We start from the raw sequence: 26848 nt of genomic DNA, 5'->3' as shown, positions 1-26848 counted from the left end.
TTTTCTAATAGATTGTAAAATTATACCTCTGTATGAAAAAAAAGATTGCTTTGAGACCAGAACGTGAATTCTTGGATCATAATTTTAACGTGAAGCGTTTACGTTATCAAGAAGGTATCATACAGTAGGCATTTGTCTCGACAATTATAACACTTTATGAAATTTGGTTAGTTTGTCAACAAACTTATAATATTTTGCTTGATTGGAAACAAAACGGCTGTGAATTGATAGGTCCCTGGTTAGTACCAAAAGTCATATAGATGCACAATGCGAGAAAATGGTTGGGATTCCCTTTGTATCACACAAACCTTTTTTTTACAAACAAACAATTTGAAACACATCCTAATATACACAATCCAAGAGTTACTTCAACTACAAATTGACTAGCGTTTTGTTAATCTATTGAGCATTTTATGTAATAAACATTATAATGTTCTCGATTCATTGTATCAAGGGAAGCAACACCCAGTGATTCGATATCGGAAATGTGAATATGGTTTAAATTAGGGATGGGACCGAATATCCCAATATTCGAATATTCGAAAATCGGCCCAATATTCGAATCCAAAATTTATATTCGAATATTCTATTTTTATGCACTTCCAAAAAAGTACATGTACAAAGTCGCAGTTTTGGTTTCCATTATAAGTAATTGCTTTGATAACAGCTGCCATCAATGAACGAGATTATATTTGGCAAACGGGAGGGTATAAGGAGAGGGACCAATCGTCAATTTACTCTCAATTCAGAGTTATGCAATATGTACAAATTATTTTCAGAAAATCAGTCAAATATGAAAGTCAATTTATGTGAAACATTAACGTTTATTGATAAACATTTAAAAATATGTGTTGTTACAGGTTTTTTAACCTCAGCGGTCAATTGTATAAACAGTGGTTAATATTAGCTGTAATTACTTGATTAGCGCAGTAATTTACATGAATATGTTACCGCCATATATTTTTATTTGTATTAGCGATGGATACTCTGTTATAACCTAACCAATGCAATTTGTTAACTTACCACTGTAAAATTACCAACAACGCAATTCTGAAAATGACGTCGTTTTCGCGCAATTTGTCAGACGAACATTGTCCAATACAGCCTTTGACTCTGTCACAAAAGAAATACGCGAACAACGGGCTTAAACCTTTAGTGACCGAGAGGTGGACGTTTTTAAGAACTTATTGGAAGAAAATCTTCATAAAATCAAAGCAAATAAAAGCGGTCACTCGTTACCTAAAAAGTAATTGATACCATGCTCGTTGTAGTCAGAAACTTGGTACGAGACATTATCTAAAAGCCCCATTAACACTCAAATTCAACGAATATTTCGTAAACTATTTCATAACTTAAAGTTAACCCATAAAAAATCAGTGTTCCTTAAAGCAATAGCCAAACTTTGAACGCTAGATGTGGTCTGGTAACATAGATTTAACAAGATACAATGTTACCAGACCACATCTATCGTTTAAATTTTGGCAAGTATAAGTAACACTGATGTATGGGTACACTTTATTTTACGAAATAATTTACGAAATATTCGTTGATTTTCGAGTGTTAATGTGGCTTTAAAAGGATCTGTCTGGTAATGATGTTTACGAATTAAAACACAAAACTCATTAATGTATCGTGATGGTATAACTATTTTGTTAAATTTACATTTGCAACACTGATTCAATTCACATTGACCGAAGTATGGTGCAACGTAGCAATAAGACGAAACGAACACATAAAGTTTACTATATGTTGTCACTAGATTTATTACCGAATCCCGGGTAAATACAGTTTCATGCAATTGCAGTGCACCTTTTGCAGCAATAAAACGAAACTTAAACATGCTTTTTACATAATTTCACGAAATGTATTATCTATCCGGCCTGTTTAAAGTTTTAAGCAATAAAAGTGTGCGTTTTGCAACACTGCGTTTTGCAAGATAGATTCTATATTTGAGATATGAAATTAGTAACATACACATAAATTAATTCTTTGGAACGAAAGCACGTGCATTGAACATCAAATTGACTGCAGTTTTTATTTTAGAAGCTTATATGTATTTAATGTTTATGTCATTGAGCATTAAATATTGAGGACTTAAACTGATAACTACATTCATTTCAAGTTACCGAATTAATATACGTACCATCACTAAAATTATGTTTCAGTTAAGCTTTATTTAATTTAATTCTTGCATAGTTGATAAGTCTACTTGTTGTTGTATTCATTTAGCTTACCGTACTTTATATAGCATGAAGAGCGATTTTTTGGGGAACTTATAGACGGTTTAAACGAATATCGGAACAAATTGTCTTATATTATGTCGCCGGGACAATCACCCAAATCGCGGTCCCGTCGAGATCTGGCATGTATGTTTTAATTCCGTTATCCATATATCAAATGAATGATTATCTAATCAGAATTTATTTTCTCAAATTTATACCAATTAAATCGTCGTGGTTCTTAATTCCAGAAAAAGTAGAGAAATCAAAAGCATACATATGATCGATGGAAAGTAATCCAATTCAATTAGAAGTATTGTAAAAAATTAGAATTACGGTAATGTGATTTCCTGAAATATCTTACATCTTAGCATAATAATCAATGATCTTAAACAAATAAATATTACTCTATCCAACTTTTCAAAGCTGCACATAAGATACGATTTATAGTGGCATTTGTGGCAATCAGGAATAGTAATTTGCTCCGGACGGTCATAGGTTCGGACATTTTAATATAAGGTTTAAAAATCGAATATTATAATATATTCGAATAATGACAAACGAATATTCGAATATCCTTTCCAGTACATGTATTCATTCCCGTCCCTAGTTTAAATCTAAAAAATAGAAAAACAGTCTGTACTTTCTCTTGTTTGGAGGAAGGTAATTAGTTGAAATGTTGTGTGTTGATAGCTTACCTGCAGACCTAATTTGGGATTGCATTTTTTTTCAATTACATTAAATTAATATATTCATTGAAGACATTGTTTCATTATACATTCCCTTAAAACGGACGTGTTTTGTGACAAGTTGGCACCCTTGATTGTAACATATTATTTATAAAGAATATTACAACTGTCAATTGTTTATTTATTTTTTAAATTTGATTTTCATCATATTGTTGCGTATTAAAACTATGATGTCAACATATGTAAGATAAAAACGCATGAAAACGCTCGGACATACATTGTTTGAGAATGATTTACGATTGATGAAACTAAAAAAGCGGTAGTCGATTGATGCCGACGACTTAAACAACATTTTATAAAGCAAAGTGGTTAGTTCCTACTATTTAAATCAATAAGTGTCTTTACAAACACTCTCAGTTTTAATCACTAAAAAACGCATTAAACTAGCGATGAAGTATAAAGTAGGCCAAACGCGCGACATAATTATAAAGTGTTGGGTATTTTTAACTGAAATTGATAGGATTGTTAATCTTCGTTTATCGAAAGGCTCCGAAGATTTTTGTGTGATTGGATGCGCGTAAAAGATTTCGTTTTTATAGTTGTTAATGAGTGGCTAGAAAATAAGTCTCAATGAAGACAGTGTACAGTGCAAAATTGAATAAGTGATTAAGATCATTTTTTTACTTCGGAATAAGTTAAACATTCAGCAAAAGGTTCGGATATCCGAGGGTAAATATCAACAACACTTAACAACAACGCCATACTAATACAACGGAATGTCGGCTTTAGCGTACCATTGCCGAATCTAACCACTTAGCAGACTAAAAAGTACCTCGCCACAATAATATAATATGTTCTGTTGTGTATAATCACACGACCGTTAATCACGCGCGCCACCTCTTTTGTGAGATGCATTAATAAATGAGCCGATGCAACTTCCGAGGTGGCGCTCATGCCCGGATGTTTTGAAAGTTCATGGATAATTTTACAGGGTGGTAAGGGTTTATGCATATTTTCATTATATTTCGCGTTATTTTTTCAAATCGGACATTGTAGTGCGATTCAGCGAAGATTAATTCATCCAAAAATATGCATAAACATACATTCTCAACCTTTTTTTAAAAAGGTGAAAACCTTTATAATTTGTGGCATGTTCGAGCTTTAAAAAGCATTTCGATGAGTTTTTACTTTGTGACGAGTAAATGTCCACCCAATTTAATCGTTAACGGCATCAAACGATTACGTACAACACACATTAGACACTGCATGCACAAACATATTTGCTTCTTGCAGACGTAGTAGATAATTTTGCATTTTTCCAAAAGAGATGGAGCCAATGCTTAGGAGATGGCGCTAATGATAGGAGGCGGCGCCAATGCAGGATGTATCAATTAACAGTTGTATCGCAATGACATTATCACATGACGTACATTTAATAGATACTGTTATTTGTTATATTCAATTTATTTGTCAACGTACATACAAAGGCAAAAATCGTTACAGAACATAAACACCTTCTATTATAAATAAGATGTATTTATTCTAAATATATAAGTGATAATCTCAATTAAGAAGTCACCAACATTAATAAAACCATAGTATACGATTTATACCAAAAATTTGTAATACATATTAAAACCAATAACTTGATGTTCAACATTATCAAAATAATTAATCGACCGCAGTATTGGTATGCAGTATGATATTCACGAAATAAATATAAGATTATAACTTCTTCTTGAAACGACGATTAGTGTCTCTTTATCCAAATGCTTAATTTACTAAAAGGCCAAGGTCAACGAATCTTAATAAGGCTGATATACAGTATGTTTCCCACTATCAACCACCCAAAAATGAAGATAGCGTGGTCTTTTTCCATTTAATGCCTGTTAAATGTGCTTATCTTACAAAGACGAACGTTTAAATTCATCAAGACATTGTTAGAAAACTACTTTTTCTAATTAAAAACGCAAGCGACTCAAATGAGCAGAAGTAGTCAACTTTCAAAAAATAATGTAAGTCCTGTAAACCTAATAGAAGCCTTAACATAAAATATTTTAGTTTAAACAGCTATAAATGTGCATGGGCGCCACCTCCTGATCTGAGCGCCACCTCCTTGGCATTGGCTCCATCTCTTTTTAAAAAACGCAAATTTATCTATTAAATCGGCTTGAAGCCGATGTTTTGTGTACGTAATAACTTGTACAGGTTCAAAGCAATCGTTTCATGTGATTAGTGATTATATTGGCTAGGAATTTGCTCGTCACACAGGCAAAATACATCGATTTGCTTTTACGAATTCAACCATACCACAACTTATAAAGGTCCTCATGTTTCCAAATGGGTTGTGGTGCTATGTTTCTGTACATCTTTGGATGCTTTTATAATCGCTGAATCGCACTACATTTTCCGATTTAAAAAAAGGCGAACTATGTTGAAAACATATAAAAACTAATCACCCTGTAAAATTATCCGTTAAATTTCAAAACATCCGGGCCTGAGCGCCACCTTGGAAGTAGCATTGGCTCATTTATTAATGCATCAAAAAAAGAGGTGATCAATGACCGTGATCAGTGCATGGAATTATGATAAATGTCGTACGCGTATTGAAACATTTATAATATTTAAAATGTTTTAAAACTCTGTATAAATAAATTCATATATTTATCAGCTCATGTTGTAAATTACGGCGTCATTTATTAATTAATCAAAGATTATATATATTCACAGTTTTAACTATATAAGTCAAGTCGTATATAGATCAAAAATCTATGCTGTTATTGGATACAAATACTTATGCTGCTGCTGTTCGCTGTTTTAAAGAAAATTCGATAAATGAACGAATAACTGAATAAAATGAAAAAAATCATTAAAATACTTCTTGAATACTATAATAATTTTACTAAATACGAAATGGCATAATTAAGCGCTGAACTTCTTTCATATTTTCATTTCATGTAAAATACATCTACCTTAGGAACATTTTTTGTTTCTCAGGATGAATTCTAAATTCATAGGAAGATTAAATAACGCGCGTGGAATCAACAGATTTTGATTGGCTGTTATTTCTGGAAGAGCCCTGATTGGCTATAATATTCGCGGGATCAAATGAATCTTCCTTAGGAAGAATTCAAACTTCATAAGAACATGTAATAGCGCGCGTGAAATGTAAGGCGTATTTTAATTGGTTGTTATTTTTAGCAGAATTCTGATTGTCTATAACATTTGTATGAACAATTACATCTTCCTAAGGAAGAATTCAAAATTCACAGGAAGATTTAAGATGACGCGGCTAATATGGTCATAAGTCACGAATTCTTCCTCGGGAAGATTTAAATCTTCCTTAGGAAGATGTAATTGTTCCTAAGGAAGATATAAATCTTCCCAAGGAAGAATTCCTGACTTTAGATATGACGTACCATGAGGATTTTAAGTCACGAATTCTTCCTTAGGAAGATTAGTATCATTTATATCATCATTAATATAGAAGTGCTAATCGAGCTCTTTGATTGATTTACTGTAAGAATCATCCATATTCATACCATACTTGGCGTTTGTTGATAAGTTAAGGATAATACTTGGGGGATTTGTATGTGGTCCGCAGGTCGCCGTGGCGTAGTGGATACGATGTCCGCCTAGCGACCGGGAAGTCAAGGATTCGAGCCTCACTGTGGGAGCTTTCTTAAGATCTCCCCCAAACGACACAGAGTACTATTTCTACCAAGGTAACGGACTAGAGAATGTTCAATAATCAGTTTTCGATGCAATCGAGCTAAAACTAGATAGGTTAAAACCATTAGTATAGATTTTTCGGTCAACTAAATGCGCATTTTCCCGCAGCCTCCCCTTCAAATCCCGTTAAATGGTGCCTTAAGGCATTTGTCAAGCGATACTGGTCAGCGGAGACCTGCACCCCACCGCATTATATTGATAAAATCAGATGTTTTAAAACGTTTACTTTATATTGAAGACATTTTCAATACCTAAGCTGGGTGGGGGGGGGGGATTGGGGAGGCGGACCTAGATCTATTTACCTTTCTTTTAACTAAACGTTAAGCGTAGTCAACATTAAAGTCACTTTAGTTAAACGATCCTGATTACTAAATTAATCAATGATGTGAATTTTCAAGCTTGTCATTTCATAGAAAATGAATTTTTTATTAGTTTGAAGCTCACTTCCGCCTACTAGCAATAATTAATAGCCCCGAGCTATGTAAATGGTCGGTGTTGAAACTATACACACTTTTTGTCAGATGCTTTCGTTAATGTTAACTGGATACTTCGTTTATTGTCATTACAATACAAATCAGAGGTAATTATTCGCTGTTTTTATTGTGTTTTTTTTGTGTTTTTTTGTAAAGTACGTCGCATATACATAATATACAAGTATTTAAACATTAAAAACGACATTTCAAAATTGTCTTCAGCGGGTTGATCACGATGTTTTAATTGTTTTACAAAAGTGCGCTCAGGATTTTCGCATTATTTACTAGTTTGTTTTTATTATTTAAAATGGTTTTGCTCTATAAGAAATTGAATTTGTTTCAATATGTGTCGTGTTCTGAGGAAACTGGGCATAATGCATGTGCGTAAAGTGTCGTCTGATATTAGCATGTGCAGTCCGCACAGGCTAATCAGGGACGACACTTTCCGCCTCAATTGGATTTTTTGCTAAGAGGAGATTTCATTTTAACGATAAAATGTCATACAAGCGGAAAGTGTCGTCCCTGATTAGCCTGTGCGAACTGCACAGGCTATTCTGGGACGACACTTTAAGCACGTGCATTATGCCAAGTTTTCTCAGAACACGACACATGTTGAAACAAAAAAATACATTTCGGACGAAACGTATTAACATTCTTTATTTTTATTTCAACTAATCAATATGAACAACGCGACACATATTATTGCTGTTTTATAAATTTTTGAGTTCAATTTTCACGAGTCCCTAACCCGTACCGTAATTTCTCTGCATATAAACATATGCTAATGATTTTGAGGCATTTTGTGAGAAAACATCATTTGTAGAATTATTGCATCAACTTATGTCGTTTTCGCGTGTGTGCGTTTCTCGCTATTGTACTGTATCAATATTTTTTTCAATTGTTATTAGTTGTATTACAATTACAATGCATTTTATTTATGGAAGGGTCCTGCTGCCAGATATAAACCCAACTACGCCGTTAAACTACATTTGTAAAAAAGAAACAATAAGACAACGCTAATTTTTCTGATACACATACTTCTTTCTTGAATATGACATACTCACTCTGCAGTTGAGAATTTGAGATTTTGTATGAACATATCCTATGTATACATAACTATTTTAAAGTTCACACACGTAGTAAATAATTTCTAAATGAAAGCTATCGGATCCGAAAAGTTCATTTTGCTCAGTCCAAATCAATTAAGTATTAATATTCAGAATAACACCATTTCCAATAGTGCAAACGTTTGCTAAAATATGTGAATTGGTGTTGAATTCAAAACCATCAAGAACACGAAGCATATGACAGGAAAATATTAATATTAAAGTATTGTCCATGTTTGTAATATGTTGTATTTAAATATGTTGGTGTTAATTTGGATTGAACTCATAACAGTGAAAATAATTATAGTTGTATGTGAGGCGTACATTATAAAATGTGGGAACGTTTCAGTCGGGCAGGAGAGTCGGATTCAAACAGTTTTTGCGCTGCCTGCTAATATTTACTGAAACGCCTAAATTGATATGCAAACCTTTGACCGTTGCACTGTTGTTTTCAGACGTGACGACTCCAGACTTCCAGGTCGATGGCGTCTTGGTTTCGTCATTGCGGGCGCAGGCGACTCTTCGGACGGCTGTTTGCGCTCTGTGGTCTTGCATATTTATTGGTTGCTCTTAAGTTTGTTAAGGAAATGCTGAATGAGCGGAACAATAGCTTTGTGTTAAATTTTAATGCAATGGACGTCCATATGGAAATGTTTGGAACGCAGCAAAAGGCTAAGCACTCTGCTAAAAACGAATATGGTAAAAAAGCGTTAGAACAATATTGTTTGGTGCCCAAAACCTTCGACGATGGAAGAATTTTCACGTTAGACCTTCCAGCCCAAACCAACTACTCTATGATACAAAACGTAGCACATCCAAGGTTTCAAGAATATGTACTTCCGGTTTCTGACGCCTCCGTTGCCTATGGTCCGAGACTGGATCATATGACTGTGTATATCATCCCGTTTTCTCACGTTGACCCTGGTTATGGCATGACGCTGGAGCAATACTACTCGTCCATGACCAAGCACACCCTTGACAACTTGGTCGTCAAGCTAGAACAGTACCCGAACATGACCTTCCAGTGGGCAGAGACCGTCTTCCTGGAAAGATGGTGGCGAGACATATCGCCCGAAACAAAGGCTACATTTCGCCGTCTCGTAAACAATGGTCAACTGGAAATTGTCCTCGGTGGTTGGGTGATGCCAGACGAGGCGGTTACGCACTATGGTCCTGTAATCGACCAACTGATTGAAGGTCACCAGTGGTTAAAAGAAAACGTTGGAGTGAAGCCGAAGAACGCATGGGTTAACGACCCGTTTGGATATTCAAGCACGCTTCCGTATCTATGGAAAATGGCTGGTGTAGAAAACATTGTCATTTTACGAATCCACCAGGCGGTAAAAGCTACACTTATGAGAAAGCACGCTTTAGAGTTTAACTGGAGGCAAATGTGGGATCCGACAAACGAAAATGACATATTTTGTCATTTGATGGCATATAGGGGTTACTGGATTGGCGATACGTGTGGGCCGAACCACCAACATATATGTCGTGAATATGCGTTCATGCACAAAGATCCCCGTGATAAAGTGGTGTTTCTAACAAAAGAGAATATCGCTGAACGGTCGCGTATTTTGTACGAAGAGTATAGAATCACTGCTGAGCTTTACAGAAAAAGAACTAAAACCGATACCAATCTGGGTGAAAATTTATTTTTGCCAATGTTTCTTGGTGAAGACTTCTCATACGTTAATTCGGAAGATTATGATCTTATTTACAAAAGCTACGCCATGATGTTCGAGTACATGAATAATAAAACGGAATGGAAAATAAAAATTAAGTTTGGAACAATCAATGAGTATATGACCACAATGAAAGAATATCACAATAACCGCAATCAATACAACTTTCCATCATTGTCCGGGGACTTTTTCCCATATTCAGACTTTCAAAATGATTATTGGACTGGTTATTATAGTACAAGGCCTTTCCTTAAGCAACTCTCTAGGGATATACAACGTTATATGAAAGCAGCAGACCTGTTTCATACTTACGCGCGCTTTCATTCAAGCACGAAGAAAATTAATTACGCTATGGGTGATAAGGTTACCGCATTGCTCACATCAGCGAGACGTGGTCTGGGTATTTATTTGCATCACGATGGAATAACTGGTACTTCGGTTCCTTCAGTAATGCAAAATTTCAACGACGTTTTGTTTCAAGCATTAAACGACGCCCAACAAGCATTCAAACATATCGCCTCAAATTTGATTTCCAACGGTAACCTCGCTGTTCCACTCATTCGCCATTCATCGTTTCGCCACAAGCAAACTGACTGTCCGTCTCCTGAGGTTCTTACGGTACCTGTCAGTGGCTCACTGGTCGTCGTTGCAAATTCGTTGCCTAGACGACGCGTTGACGTGATAACATTCCACGTGAGCACAGCCAACGTAGAAGTTACAACACAGAAAGGCAAGGTAAAACATCAGATACAACCAGCTGGCATCGCTAACTACCAAGTATCATTCGTTGCCGAATTACCGCCGCTCAGTCTGCATTTGTTTAACGTAACGTTGAACCACCAAGTCCCATTTAATGAAGTCCCCGTGCTAAATGAACCGTCAGAAGACTACATCGAAAATGACTTCATTAAAATTGTAATTGATCAAAAGACTGGCTTCCCAACACGATTAATACTAAAGCAGGACGAAAACATCAGCATCAATGTGTCGTGTGATGTCCTTGCTTACACCGCTAAACGAAGCGGTGCTTACATCTTTGCGCCAGAAGGCGAGGCGACACAATACTTAAAATCAACGCGCACTATTAAGTTCACAAAAGGACCAATAACATCGGAAGTCAAAACCACATATGATGGATTTTCAATGACATTAAAAATATACAATGCACAAGGGGCGAAAGCTTATGGGGTGTTTATAGAAACTATGATAGACATGTCCCACACCGGAATGAATACCATGGACAAAGAGGTTATTTTAAGACTTAAATCAGACATTGATAATAAAAATGTATTCTTCACCGATCAAAATGGGTATCAGTTGCTGGGCCGTTTTAACAATGTCAGTAGATCTATCGAAGAAAATTATTATCCTGTGACGACGATGATTTTGATAGAGGATACAACAAAGCGGTTAACTTTACACACTGCCCAACCGCACGGCGCCACGAGTTTAAAAAGCGGTTGGATAGAAGTGATGCTGGACAGGAAACTCTCGAGAGATGATGACAAAGGCCTTGGACAAGGGGTAACGGATAATCTACCTACCATGGCGAATTTTGTTCTCCAGCTCGAAAGGATAACCTCGTTAAAAACGTCAAATACCAACGCCAAGCGCGTTCAAACATACCCGTCTGCTGATGCTATGTTTATTAATGAACAACTCAACGAGCCCAGTGTTGTGACACTTATTCCAATTGTTGGAGATGGAAATTTAGTTAATTTTAATGGCATAGAAGAGTCTCTTCCTTGCGATACAGTTATCGTAGGTATGCGTCACATGAAACAAGCTAATTCGACAAGTCTAGTACTACACCGTAGACCTTTCAACTGTGCAATGTCGACTGACCGTTCTGAGTGCAACTTGTTGAATGGTGCCGCCAATCTAAATAACCTGTTTAAGGGGCTAGAGTTTCGTGTTGCTAAGGAGACATCCCTGACGCATTTAACTGAGAAAAGGGTTGTTTCAAACAGCGAAGATCTGAATCCTCACCTCATGCAGCTGAGGTCATTTGAACTTGTGTAAAATACATAGCATTTCTTTATTTTTGGTAAATGATGGGATGTTGCGAAGTGCTGAATTGGAGATGAAGCGAAGGTCGGTTAAATGTGACTAATTGGATATATAGAGTTTATTTATGGCTTGTTTATGATGTGATTTTAAGAAATATCATGCGTTGGAATGGAAGATGCATTTATTTGAACTAAGCGTGCCATATTGTATAGTATTGCATTGTTTATAGTATTGCCGACGTCTCTTTTAATTTTTCCTGCAAGCGTGGAGAAGCAGTACTGGTGAACAAAGTAATCAACTGTTAAGTGTTCTAAATTATAGTGTTACTGTCTGTTTTAATATTTATTTATACTTAAGTAATATAAGTGTTGTTTATTGTTAATATTGTTTATAGGGGCATTGAGGCCGTGTATGTTTGTGTTGTTATTTTCATGTTTGTTGTATTCTTCATATCCGCATAATGTTCGACTGATCTACGACTTATTATTTGATGCACACAAAAAGCAATCTCATAGTTGAATTATGAAAATTGACCATTTATAAAATAATATTGTAGTTGAATTTATGTTTAAAAATGTATTTAGTGATACATTTATAAAAAATCTCATTATGTTCCTTAGGCTTACTCCTTGAAAGAAGACATGTTTCAGCCCTTTATTAAATGATCAATTAATTCCTTTTACAATATTGTTTTTTTTATAAATTTAATTTGTTAATAAAACAAGAAATGTGTTTGTCAGAAACACCACGTCCCCTTCTGCGCTGCTTTGAAGCTGTATATTTGACCTTTGACCTTGAAGGATGACCTTGACCTTTCACCACTCAAAATGTGCAGCTCCATGAGATACACATGCATGCAAAATATGAAGTTGCTATCTTCAATATTGCAAAAGTTATGGAAAAATATTAGAATTGGAGCAAACAAACACACAAAACAACCAACAGACAGGGCAAAAACAATATGTCCCCCATTATAGTGGTGGGGGACATAAAAACTCAAACACATCTAAAGTAGTTATTGTCCAATTCTATTTTTGTCCACAATCATTCCTCCATATAATTTAAACAATATCGAAAATAGTTAAGAGGAGATTTACTTGTGGATGCATCTTACACTCGTGAAAGGCTCTGATAAGCATCCGTTATATTTGGGCCGTTCTCTGTGAAAAGGGGGCTTGCGTTAAATACATATTAATAGCATTTCTTTACTTTTGGGATGTTGTGAAGTCCTGTATTGGATATGCAGCGGAGGTCGATTGATTATGACTAATTTGATGCATAGAATTTATGGCTTGTTCATGGTGTGATTTTGAGAAATTTAATGCGCTAGAATTAAGGATACATTCATTTGAACTTAGCGTTCCTTATTGTTTAGTTTTGCCGACGTCTGTTTTGATTTTGCCTGCAAGCGTAGAGTGGCAGTACTGGTGGACAAAGTTATCAACCGTAAAATGTTCAAATTTATTAAGTTGCTAACTGATTTAGATATTTATTTATACTTAAGTTATGAAAGTGATAATAATTGTGTTTTTTTGTTTTTGTTTTATTATTTAAAATGGCATTAATTGTGTGTTTTGAGAAAATATGTTTGTGTTGTTACTTTCATGTTCATTGGCTTCTTCATATCTACATTATGATTTTTAACGAAATACGATGTATTATTTGATGCACACACAATTTTTTTCAAACGTGTAAATGATCTAAAATAGTTTTCAATATTGATATATTTGCAATAAATTAGTTAAACAATATTTAGTACAAAAAGACCACATTTTTTGTGTACACTTTATTAAATAATGCATTCGGTAATATGCGAAATAGCATGAACAAAGACATATTGATATGGTTAAGGCACACTCATAGATGAATTATGAAAATTGACCATTTCACTTAAGAAACATGTATAGGACATTATCGTTCATCGATATAATAAAGTAAAAACAAGCTAAAAAGAGGCGGTTTGTTAACATGGAATTATACATGACATGACAAGACGATTAGTCAATTTGTTGATTTCTTATCGACGTTGCTTTTCGTGATGGGTATGTAATTATATGAATTAAATCATAATAAGTCTCATACATTGATAATATACTATTCTTTTCATACACCATTTGATAATTTAACATTAAGAATACTATTATATGAATCTTCGAGAACACCGCTAAAGAAGACACTCGTGATAAAGTGTATATATCGGTTATTGACATCCACAAGTTTTAACCTTAATTAAAATCGCACATTTAGTTAATTTGACCTGGGGTCTATTTATCCGTACTAGCTATCGTGTACAAGGTGAACATACTTGATTGATTGCATGGTTACCGCTGCGTGTCAATAAATAATTACATTAAAACAATGTCTTCTGGTTAAATATGGTTTTCTTTAAATCTCCATGTACAATTTATCAACATTATTCGGTTGTTGCCTTTGTTCAAGCTTCGAGTCAATTAGTACAATAATACTTTTTTCTATTCGTTTAAATATTAACGGATAAATTGCTTTATTTCATTAAAACATGTATTTTTAGACATTGCCTTCAATTAAAGTGTGCACAAATTGTAGTTGAATTTATATTTAAAAAATGTATTTAGTGATAAATTTATAGAAATCTCATATTGTTCATTAGCCTCACTCCTTCAGACAAGACATGTTTCAGCCTTTTGTTAAATGATTATTTATTTCCTATAACAATAGTGTAATTATAAATTTAACGTTTTAAGAAAGAACTCAAACACATCTAAAGTAGTTATTGTCCAATTCTATTTTAGTCAACAGCCATTCCTACATTTAATTTAAACACTATCGTAAATAGTGAGCTTCTTACACTCATGAAAGGCTCTTATAAAACCTCCGTTGTATTTGGGCCGTTCTCTGTAAAAAGGGGGTTTAATGAATGCGCGTAAAGTGTCGTCCTAGAAAAGCATGTGCAGTTCACACAGACTAATCAGGGACGACACTTTAAGCATAAACTTGAGTTTTGCTAAGAAGAGACTTTCTTGAAACGAAAAATAGCATAACAGCGGAATGTGTTGTCCCTAATTAGCCTGTCCGGACAGCACAGGCTAATCTGGGATGACACTTTACGCACATGCATTAAACCCCCTTTTCACAGAGCAAGGTCCATTTAATTTAACATAACATATCTTTATTCTGGCATAAAATAGCACAATGCAAAATTATACGCATCAAAAGAATTATAGCGTGGAAAGTGAAAGGAACATGAAATAATATAAACATTAATCTGAGAAGGATTAACAGAGATGTAAGTGCCGTGCAATCAGAAATTGCATAGTACATATTATATTTATTTACAACAATAATAACAACATTTTTTGCATTTAGTTGACTTCAAACTTCAAACATTTTAACAGTATGTATTCTTGTGTGAAATAATATGCGTATACAACTGTATATTGGTCCAAAATAGGATTAAACGTTCTTTGTAAGGTTAGAATTTAAATGGAAAAATATTCAGATAAATTAAAGCAATATTTATGGAGACAAAATGCTGCTGTATAAATGTAAAATTAGTTACAAGTAGTTCATTACACATATCGATTAGAGCTTGTTGTTTAGCGTTAAAGGCAATTTGATCATAAGAAAAATATGTTAGTTAGTTGCACATATGAATGACGGCTTTATTATAAATAAATACATTATGATTTAGCGTGCTTTAAACTTCTTCCTTTCTTGTACATGATGCAAGAGACAATAATCTGCCATTTACTTAGGGTACATTTAGAGTATAAAGAGTTCGTGATCTTGTTGCATAATATATGTACTTTGATAAATTGTTTATTACTTTAGTGGATTTTGACGACATAAGAGACAGGAACTTGTTTATTGATCGCCAGTGACAGTAATATGGTTTTAAATATTGTTTTCTGATTGTGGTATAAGCTGGACATACAAGTAAGAAGTGGTATTCACTTTCGATTACTTTCATATTACAATATATGCACAAACTATTTTCTTTTGGGATATTTTCATTTCGTCCTTTCTCAATCGCAATATTATTTCATTTATTAAATTGTGAGCGGTAGCCCACGGCTACTCAAAATATTTTTGACAAGTTCAATATATCAAAAAGAGTTTGTCAAACAGACGCCCTAATGTGCATGCGCAAAGCTTGTATTTTTTAAGTGATTTCATATGCATATATTTGGGCCGCGCTCTGTGAAAAAGGGGTTTAATGCATGCGCGTAAAGTATCGTCCCAGATAACCTGTGCAGTGCGCACAGGCTAATCAGGGGCGACATTTACCACCATAACTTTCTTTAAAAGAAAAAAACATAAAAGCGGAAAGCGTCGTCCCTGATTAGCCTGTGTGTCTGCACATACTTACCTGAGACGACACTTTACGCAGATGCATTTACCCCCTTTTTTTAACAAAACACTGCTTATCTATTTTGCCAAGTTACCACACAGTAACATAAGCTTCTTGTCATGTTTGTTGGAAATACCCCTGATAAAAACTAATAGTAAACAAGTGTTAAGAGATCATTAGAAACCCACGTGTTGTTCATACATCCAAACTTAATATAGAGAATACATGCTTGGTTCCGAGATTGAGAAAGTTTATCCGGTGAGGCTTAGAAAAACAAAATAGGGCGAGCTTTAGCAAGCCCTATTTTTCTTTTTCGGGCCGAACAGGATAAACTTTCTCCATCTTGGCACCAACCATGTATTCGATTTATCCTTCTTCATGCCATTGACACATTTTATCAAAGACAAATGATTAATTGACATAACAATATAATTATTCTTGTCGAGCCTCCTACATGTACACAACATTGCTGACGATCGAATAACTACCGATTGTGTCACGTAAAAAATAGTTCCACTTTAAACTGTTCCTTTTAATAATACTTTCCTTTTGAAAATATGAGAAGAAATAAAAAACTAATTGAGAATGTGATATTTTTCTTGATCTACAATTACGATAATAGCCGATATTGGTAAAATACTACACCCTTGTTTAGTGAATTGGAAAGGTTACACTCAACTATGTGTCATAGCTGGCGTAGGAACACACTACTTCCTGTTGACCGGAGCTGGGAAAATGTATTCGACCCTGCTTTATTATGGCAATGTTTGCAACAGAGGCATGATAAAAAGGGATACATGTATTAATAACCACCAACAGTGGAAGCTAATTAAGTGTATATTTTATTGCAACGTTTGATATCGCCGTATTTACTGTGCCAATGCTCCGCATTCATCGATAGATAAATGAAACATAAGAAGCAAGCATCTTATCAATGTCGTTATATCAAAACCACGTTATGATTATCGATACAAATCTTTAAGTTCCAATTATTGATTTCAAGTTTCGTTTCCCCTATTCATAATCAACATCGAACGACATGTTAAGAAACCCAATATAATACCTTGAATAGTGTCAAATCGCAATTGATAATCTTTACGGTCTGTACTCGGAGCCTTACGCAGTTTATAAACACAGGGTATATCCAAGGTGCAGGATCAACGGGGTTCGCCGCGCTATTAACACGGGCTATTCATACTATTTCCATAGAACATAGTATATTTTCAGAAAGGGCATGTATTTCTGCGTTGAATAAGACCAAGTGCATGGAAATCGCTGCGCAATTGATGAAGTTATGGCTGTTCGTTTTAGGGTCATTTAGAGTTGAATACCTTGTTATATATATATTTGCTGGGGATTTTTTTCAGAGAATGTGATTTTTCGTTACAATTTGATTATTTTTCATTCAATTGATAATTTATCTAATTATTATCATAGCCGCTCTTAACCACCTGTACCCGCCCAAAACTGTATACGCAGCTTTCTCAGTCACCAAATAAATCTGAAAAATATTTAGTTATTTTTCTTGAAAACTATTTGTACACTTAATCTGAAATTGCAGGTCAAATAGTTTTCATCCCATATAACAACCGGCACACGGTTTCAGCTAAAGGAATGTCGAAATCTCCACGCAGAGTTGTCGTCCCTTGCTTTATATACAATCTCTGCCATAACAAGAAAAGCATACGATTTGATCTTTTGGTTTAAGTATTATATTATGAAAAGTAGCATCATTTTATAATTGTATTTTGAAAATAATGTCTAAGTTTAGGTTCATTATAAAAAATAATTACCTAAATTTAAAAAAGTAAAAATAACAACGGTACAATTATTGTACCACGTGCTAGGTTATCATCACGCGGTTAGTTATTAAGGCAGGAATTTGATCTAGCTATGCTGGTTCCATTCAAATCTCTGCGCGGAGGTTGGGAATGTCGTAGGGTTACAATTATTCGCATGCAATCCACACGCCGGGTATGCGAATACTTCGTTGACGGATGGCACTTCACTAACAGAGAACAACAAAAGCCACGCGCGAGAGGTGAGTTCTTCAGTTTTTTGTATTTATGTTCTGTTTATTTGGTTTTTAGACACAGAACATTGTTTGGATGATTAATGGTATAGCACTTCGTATTGCGAAGAAAGAAATTCGCGGAAAAACGGTGAATTATTTTTAAAAAACGATAAAATTCCATCGATAATCAGCATGAATTGAATGATCAGTACATATTTTAACAAAATAAACATACTTGGAAATAAATCAAGAACATGCTTACTATTCGAAATCAAAGATCAATATATCCAGTAATGTTACAACATGTTACATTTTAGTTTACTAATGTATTTGAGAAAATTCAAATGTTTTAAGAGTTGCATGCACATTTTTCATCTGCACTTCGTTTACCGATCATCTAAAAAATAATGGCACTTCGTTTCCCGACATCTAGACACTTTTTTACAGATATAACACTCTCGTTTTTTGTGAATCAAAAATGCAGAATTCGCTGTAGAATACTGTTAAAGTAAGCAGGCAATAAATAAAAATGTATGTACTTAGTACGCAAATAAAAAACGAATTACCGAAGCATGTTCTTATCCCTTTGAAATATATGATTATGATTTGGTATAAATGTGAAAGATAAATGTTAAACAAATTGGATATGTCTAATGAGTAAAATTTATATGACCATATATTTTAAATTACGTTCTAAACGGTTGATCTAAAGCATTTATCTTTATGTCCAAATGAAGGTACTAAAGCTATTTACTTATATATTAGATAGCGTGTCATGAATAATCACTCTGCTTAAACTGCCTCTCAGAGATTAATATCAGCAGCGATGCAGGTCCGAAATTCTATTGGAACTTTTAAGCAATCATGTTTCGCTTTGAAGAATAAGCTCTCTGTATTTTAAAGTCTGGCACTTGTGGCCTTTTACACAATGCTCCACAATTTCCGAATATTCATCTGTTTTGTACAAGGTGATGTACAATAGAAGCACCTATACTTCGAAAGAGTCTTCTTATCCTTGGGTTCAGATCCTGTGAAAAGACAAAACAATAATACATTTGAAAGTACAGACGTGACGAATAGCCCCACATGCCGCATTGACACAGAATATTTTACGTGTTGTCTTCACACAAAAACAGCGGACACCATGCTCAATGTTTAAAACGCACTAAGTGACCCGTGACTTAGTTTTGACCCCACATGGCCCATGTTTGAACTTTGCCTATACATCATCAAGATACAACTTCTAATGTGATTTTTGAAAAATATATTTTCAAAATGTTTCGTTGAATAGCCATAATATAAATAAATGCATTTAAGGTAGAAGATAAAACTCAGTTATTAGAGTGCCCGCTTCGTTGAAAGTCTCCGTAATCTGAAGTGCCCTTTATCGGTAAACAAAGTGCCTGCAACTTTATGTATGCAAACTATTTCAACATGCACTATCTTTGTTTATATTTCATTGAATACTATCAAACTTTCAGTATTTGAAGCACAGTGATTACTCTACATGCTGGAATAGCAAACAATTTCTTACAATAATTCTAAGTAGTTTTATTTTGTTAAAATGTTTACTGTTCAGTCCAGTTTATGCTGTTTTCCGATCGAATTTTCTATTTTTGGGGCAAAACTGTACTATTCTTCCGTGAAATTGTGTATTCCCAATACAAAAGGATACACCATTTATCAACTCGACCATGTATCTTGTCTTAAAAACTAATCTTTAGGATATAACTTAAAATAAAACAGAGGAACTTACCTCTCGCGCGTGGCGTTTGTTGTTCTCTGTTAGTGAAGTGCCATACGTCAACGAAGTATTCGCATACCCGGCGTGATCCAGACAGTTTATTTAATCAGAGAGTTTCCAAAATAAATTGAAATAAAGTTCACTGGTTAAAGAGAAGCAACCTAAACAGTTTAACCTCATACATGTATTAAATATGTGAGCGTTATCTTACCATGGCTCGTGATTCAAGCATTTCTTATTTTTTGAGGACATCATATATTTTCCCAGAAAGTCCTTTCCATAACATCGAAAAAAGGTCTTACAACACTAATATATGTCGCCATTTCATCTGCGTTCGATATTTTTATCCTCGCAGAACTCGAACACCGAAAGGAGCATACAAGCACTAACCACTCAGCACTTCAGATTCTACACATTCTTGGCTATAACTCACACTTTCAGATATAATGATACATGTTAACGCAGACATTAATTAAATTACATAATTTAGTAAAAAAAAGATCGTACACGACTTTTCTGTACATTTCAATGTATGTCAGCAATATTTACACTCTGACTGGCTGTAAATCAACACATCTTGTTCATATATAACAGGGTATTAAAGTTGAGTAATGTCTGACGTTTTTACTCAATAAATACAAAGACAAGATGGAGACCCTGAACGTGTGTGCACATTAACTCTTTCAGTGCTGGAACCGAATTATGAAGGCCTTTGCAAACAGTTTGGATCCTGATGAGACGCCACAGAACGTGGCGTCTCATCAGGATCCAAACTGTTCGCTTTTCTGATAGTATTCTTTGGAAAAAAAATCAAAGAAAATGCTAATTTTAGAAATTCAGCAGACGACATTTTAGCAAACGACAAATTTCTCAGCATGCAAAGGGTTGCGCCTCTGAGTTAAAACTGCATGCATGTAGCACAATAGACTGCATGCATGCATCACAATAGACTCATTGGTTTTGAGCGACAAGGGGTTCTTGCTTGTAAAAAACTTCGCGATTTTGTCTTTAACACTTTCAGCGATTGTAGAGTATTTTCAATGGGGTCCTTTGGTTTTGCTGAAGAGACAGCAAGCAGAAGAGACAGTATTGGGATACAAGGAATCCGGGTTCGATACCCTAGCTCTTTGCGAATAGATCCCTTGGTTCTTTTACGTGCTCAGTGTATAGCACCGATACACGCGAGAATTACATGGGTTTCATACCAGTACGTCTCTAGTAGGGTGGGAAACACCTAAAGCATTTCTGAAATTTCCAGTGCCCCGGCCGGGGTCCTCTGGAATGGTAGACCAGAGTGTTACCACTCGCAGTGCGCCTTTATATTCTGAAGTCGATATAAATCGACACGCAGATAATTATTTCCAAGAACGTTAAACCGGTTATGGATTACACGTGTTCTAAATGGTCCGAAGAACAGCGAATAGCGAAAATAAACTGAGTTATAACGTACCGAAAAATAAAAGGCATTTATAAAATAAATAAGTCGAGCGAGTTATGCAACATTTGAAAACACAAACCTAACGATTTCTTTTATCATTTTCGATCGAAATGAATTAATGGATCTAGTAGCATACAAGTATTGCTAAATTAAACCCAATATTTTTTTTAATTATATGTTAAGGCTACTCGTTAGAAGATGTGAAGAGTTTTATCGATTTTAACGAATTAATCCAACTTTTATGTCCTCCAATATCACGACTTACGAAGATTTTCAGGGCAATTAAGCATTTGAAACGTAAAAAATCGCAATTTCCATTTGATAATTTACTGAATGAATTTATTATCGAAACGTCGGATATACTGATAGGTCATATAACGGATTGCTTTTTCAATTCCGGTCATTTCCCAAAAGCTTGGTCTTATGGTTATACCGTGCAATAAGCGATGGGACAAAGATAACACAAACACTTATATCGTGCAATAAGCGATGGGACAAAGATAACACAAACACTTATATCGTGCAATAAGCGATGGGACAAAGATAACACAGCGATGGGACAAAGATAACACAAACACTTATCTCTTTTTAGCAATTTTGGTAAACTATTCACCAGCGTACCAACAAAGCGAGTTGAAAACTGGGCCGAAGAAAAGAAAACACACACTGATGTAAAAATCGGGTGTCGGCCCGGCTTCAGCATTGTCGACGCCAATTTTTACATGACATTCTTTTGTAGAATATATGTTGTCTAGTAAATCACGCATGTATCGCGCATTTATAAACCCTAAGAAAGTGTTTGATTCCGTTAACCGTAATGCTCCATGGTTAAAAATGTTCAATATAGTTTTATATTGTAAACTTCAGTCCTATTTCAAAGAAATTATTCTACAGTAAAATCTTTCATAAAACACTGTATAACGTTTTCTGATTTCTTTCATATATCAGTTGGTTTTAGGAAAGGGCAAACTAAACGCTGATCATATTCAAACACATTGAAATATATATTATATTTAAATAAATAAATATTAAATAAAATATATAATTCACGACTCATTCATCAGTTTATGTGTATGGATGACCGAGAGATATAAGTAATATTCTTTTACTTCAAGGGTGAGTGGTTCGAGTACAGTTAAGGATTACTTTGTTTTCTTTCTTTTTTAATTAGTCTTTTTTACTACGGTTGCTTTATTCGAATGTTTACATCTATCAATTAAAATAATTTAATGGCAAAAGTTTGATACATTCCAATATCAGTGAAAGGTTTCATTAAAAATATATTTACTTATTGTGAAAAATAGGGCTTAGAAGTAAATACCGAGAAAACAAAATAATATCGCAGGATCCAGAAAAGTGTGACAGACAGACAGACTGACTGACAGACGGTGTGCAAACCATAGGTCCCCTCCGGTGAAACCGGTAGGGGACTAAAAATCATTATAGCTAATATAACAATTATAATACTTTTCATTGTAACAAAATACACAAATGTATAGTCCAATTTATTGTTCTATCTCACACCTATAACAATATCCTGAGATGCACAAGTGGCTTTTTAGATAGTATCTATAACTTGTGTTTTATACAGAAGCCTCTGTTTCCTAGCAAGTTCCAAATGATCAGAGTATTGTTAAGCTGAATCTTCCTTGTCTCCGTCTGACATTTTGCCACAAGTGTTAAGCTTTACCCAAAAAAACTTGACAGACTAAACATAAATCTGTAGCTGGTTTGGTTACATTTATGTGGACAAAGTTCTTTCCATCTTGTTGTTGTTCTACATGTTTGAAGTGACACTTGGCGATAGCCTGCTTTTTCTGCACTTTCTTGTAGTCATTATTCTAAAGTTATTTATAATAGCAGTAAATGTATATTGTCATCATTATGATGACATTTAATCACAATAAATACGATATTTTACCTAGAGAAAGAAATTATCATACCGTGCAATCCAACAGGAAGTGTGTGTGTTTGTTTCTTGACAAGGTCAAACGGTCGGTGAAATACTCGGTAGATTTGTCCTTGGTTACAATAAACTGTAAATTATGTTGAGTAACGACTGCCAATAATGTTCACTTCGTCCCTTGCGATCATTTCATGCTTATTTGATAGAGTATTTTAAAAAATAATTGCGAGAAAATATCGCGCAAAACAGTACGTCAACTTTTTCCTGATTTTTCTCTGAAATGACGTCAGCGCCAAATAGGTCAAAATCGCTTGTGCGGCCACATGTACGGTCTTAAGGATACGAGGTATAATAAAAAAAGACAGAAAAAAATGTCTTGTAATTATATATACCTACAATATTTAATAAGTTTAAGTTTAATTAGTTTAACTATCTATGATTAGTATTTTATTTCACATTAGTTTTTAGCTGAATAGTCAGCATGTGATTGGAAAAACAGTAAAGGAACACAACGTTTTGTTACTCAATGTAAATAAATATAACGTTACTCCTCGTTTTACTTTGCAGTTGTTTGATTCCTTTGTATCCGCGACTTTAAATTACTTTGATGCGTTTTGGTGTTTTCATAAATCCAATGAAATCCAATACGCCCGTAATATTGCAAATGATTTTAGGCGTTTAACAAAGTAGTTGTACTACACCTATTTGTTCACAATAAGGACGGTATTCTATATATCAAACAGTATGTCCAAATAATTAAATTCTGGTTACATATTTTATTTTGTATTTACTTGTAGTAGCGGACGAAGATGTATCATCCACGAACCTGACTGAATAGAATAAGTAATGACACCATCGGGGGAGTCACTGGAATCGCCGTCCGTTGCTACGTGGGTTTCTATGTCACAGCATAATATACATCATTTTAATTACACGAGAAAGGATACAAGCCATGGGCCTCGAAGATGCATACACTCTTAAATGAGTTTTAGCGACGTTTTAAAAATCCATTGAAATACAGCCTAAACGAATTTATGCAAATATTTAAACGTAGAGCAATATATTGTTGTTACCAAAAACTTACAGCCGACGTCGACTCTAGTGTTTTATTAAACCATCGATATACAAATTTGCAGATTCTTTTGAACCAGAAATTTAGCTCGATAAGCTATTTAATAAAACTTACAACCGCGCTTTGTCTCGCCTCCGATTATGCTTTAAGAAAAGAAACATGTCGATAGGGTTTTGATAGACTTCCAAGAGAGGAGAGGACATGCTTACAATGTAGCAGCCGCGATATTGAGGATGAATCAATCAATCAATAATTTATCATTATTTGTAATTGTTAAACAGAATAACACATTAGATTTTTAAAAGAGTATTATTACAATAGGCCGAGCATGTATACAATGATAATCAATCAACTTACACTAACAAATCAGAACTCCTACGACTCTCTAAGTCTTCTATTTCGCAAATAAGCATAGGGCGAAATTAATCATTATGAACAAATAATATCACATTTTTTGTGTATGTTTACCTTATGAGTATATTAACAAACCACTCTGGATCAACGAGATTTATTCCATAAATCGCCATATCTTGCGGAGGATTCCGGAGAAAGCCGATGTATCACGATTGACTAACAAACGTGTCTGTTATGTATGTCAGCTTTATAGGGAATTCCATAAATGACAGCCTACTGTCTACCGCCAACTGCCAACTGCTTACTGTAAACTGTCTACTGCTGACTGCCAACTGCTGACTGCCAACTGTCTACTGCCAATTATACTACTATATTTATATAGGCTACTGTCTACTGCCTACAGAATCCGGATAGTGCCATCTATAATATCGCACTTCTTTCATCAAGGGCGACACTAGACACACGAAGCGATACTTGATATTTTTCTTGACAGTCGCGGCGACGCATGCTATATTTATTGACAGTCGCGGCAACGCACGATATTTTTCTTAACAGTCGCGGCGACGCACGATATATTTAACACGATATATCGCCATTGTTTAGGTAGCCCAAAACGCGATATATCGTGTTAAATATATCGTGCGTCGCCGAGACTGTCAAGAAAACTATCGTGCGTCGCCGCGATTGTCAATAAAAATATCGTCCGTCGCCGCGACTGTCAAGAAAAATATCGTGCGTCGCCGCGACTGTCAAGAAAAATATCGTGCGTCGCCGCGACTTTTGCGCAAAATATCAAGTATCCCTTCGTGTGTCTTGTGTCGCGTTCAATGAGCAACACTAGACACACGAAGCGATACACGATATTTTGCGCGACAGTCGCGGCGACGCACGATATTTTATTTTTCAAATATCGCCCATATTATCCGAATCTCGTGTATCGCGGTCTAATTTCAGACCAAGACACTAGACACACGAAGCGATACTCGATGTTTTGGGCGACAGTCGCAGCGACGAACGATATTTTTTCTGTTCAAATATCGCTGTAATAATATCGCCTATCCCGAGATTATAGATGGAACCATCCGGATTCCGTAACTGCCAACTGTCTACTGCCAACTGTCTACTGCTTATTGAAATTTTTTGAAAAATACAATTGATCAATAACAATGGAGGGCATATTACAAGAATACTGGTAAAAACAAATACACCGTTGAGGAGATAAAGACGGATCTGGCTAGAAAGCATGGTATATCGTACAGGTAAAGTACAAGTATACGGCAAAGCGGGATGTCATGTCCCTATTTATATTAAATGTTTGTCTTGAGTACTATTTTATATGGCTTCTATGTTTTCTGTGTGATGGTTTCGACGCTTGTTGGTACGTTTTTGTTTGTGTCTACCCGTCTGCAGGCCACTTAGGGGGGGTGTCCGTTTTGTCCGTCCGTTGAATAACTGGTTAAAATCAAAACCAGAAACATTCTATGTGAAAAGCATAACTAACATCTATAACCCTTATGTCTCTCATGGTATTGAATAGATCTATGCCAATAACCAACTTCTTGTACTGTACCTGCCGAGTTACAATGCTTTCTAGCCAGAACCGTCATTATCTCCTCAACGGTGTAATTTTTGGCAGTTTGCAGTCAGCAGTAGACATTAAGCAGTAGGCAGGTGACAGTAAACAGTTGTCAGTAGACAGTAGCCTTTATTATACCTCACTTTTATTTACAATGCTAAACTCCCATAGGCCATCGTGACATAGAAATACTGTCAGACCCAGCGGGAATAAATTTACTGTCCAAAATATACTGTATCCCGCTGCCATAGCAATCACGTGCCACCAGCGGGAAAAAATTTACTGACAAAAAATACTGTATCCCGCTGCCTTAGCAATCACGTGCGGAATGTTCGAAAATTATACCAGGGTTCGCCAAAACTTTAAAAATCTGTCAGTCATTTGGACTGACAGACTTGAAAATTTTGTCAGTCCGAATCAGTTTCTGTCAGTCCCACTGTCAGACTAAACTATAACAGCAAAACACAACAAAAGAAAGTACCTTTTGGGTGTTAATTGGT

At 35.0% G+C, this 26848-nt stretch overlaps 1 protein-coding gene across 5 annotated transcripts in view; it reads left to right on the top strand.

Moving 5' to 3' along the window:
• The window catches only part of LOC127860058 (alpha-mannosidase 2x-like), a 33372-nt gene extending 21048 nt beyond the window's left edge, over window positions 1-12324 (top strand). For all 5 annotated transcript variants that reach the window (XM_052397840.1, XM_052397811.1, XM_052397851.1 and 2 more), the window contains 2 exons: window positions 6513-6633; window positions 8675-12324. In XM_052397840.1, coding sequence (XP_052253800.1) covers window positions 8702-11926 — 3225 coding nt within the window. In that variant the 5' untranslated portion in view covers window positions 6513-6633; window positions 8675-8701 and the 3' untranslated portion in view covers window positions 11927-12324. The remainder of the gene's footprint in view (window positions 1-6512; window positions 6634-8674) is intronic.
• Window positions 12325-26848: the final 14524 nt, after the last annotated feature.

Source organism: Dreissena polymorpha, chromosome 1 (assembly GCF_020536995.1).
Source record: "Dreissena polymorpha isolate Duluth1 chromosome 1, UMN_Dpol_1.0, whole genome shotgun sequence".
Lineage (NCBI taxonomy): Eukaryota > Metazoa > Mollusca > Bivalvia > Myida > Dreissenidae > Dreissena > Dreissena polymorpha.
Note: the sequence above shows the minus strand (reverse complement) of the source record. Positions and strands in the feature narration are given on the sequence as shown.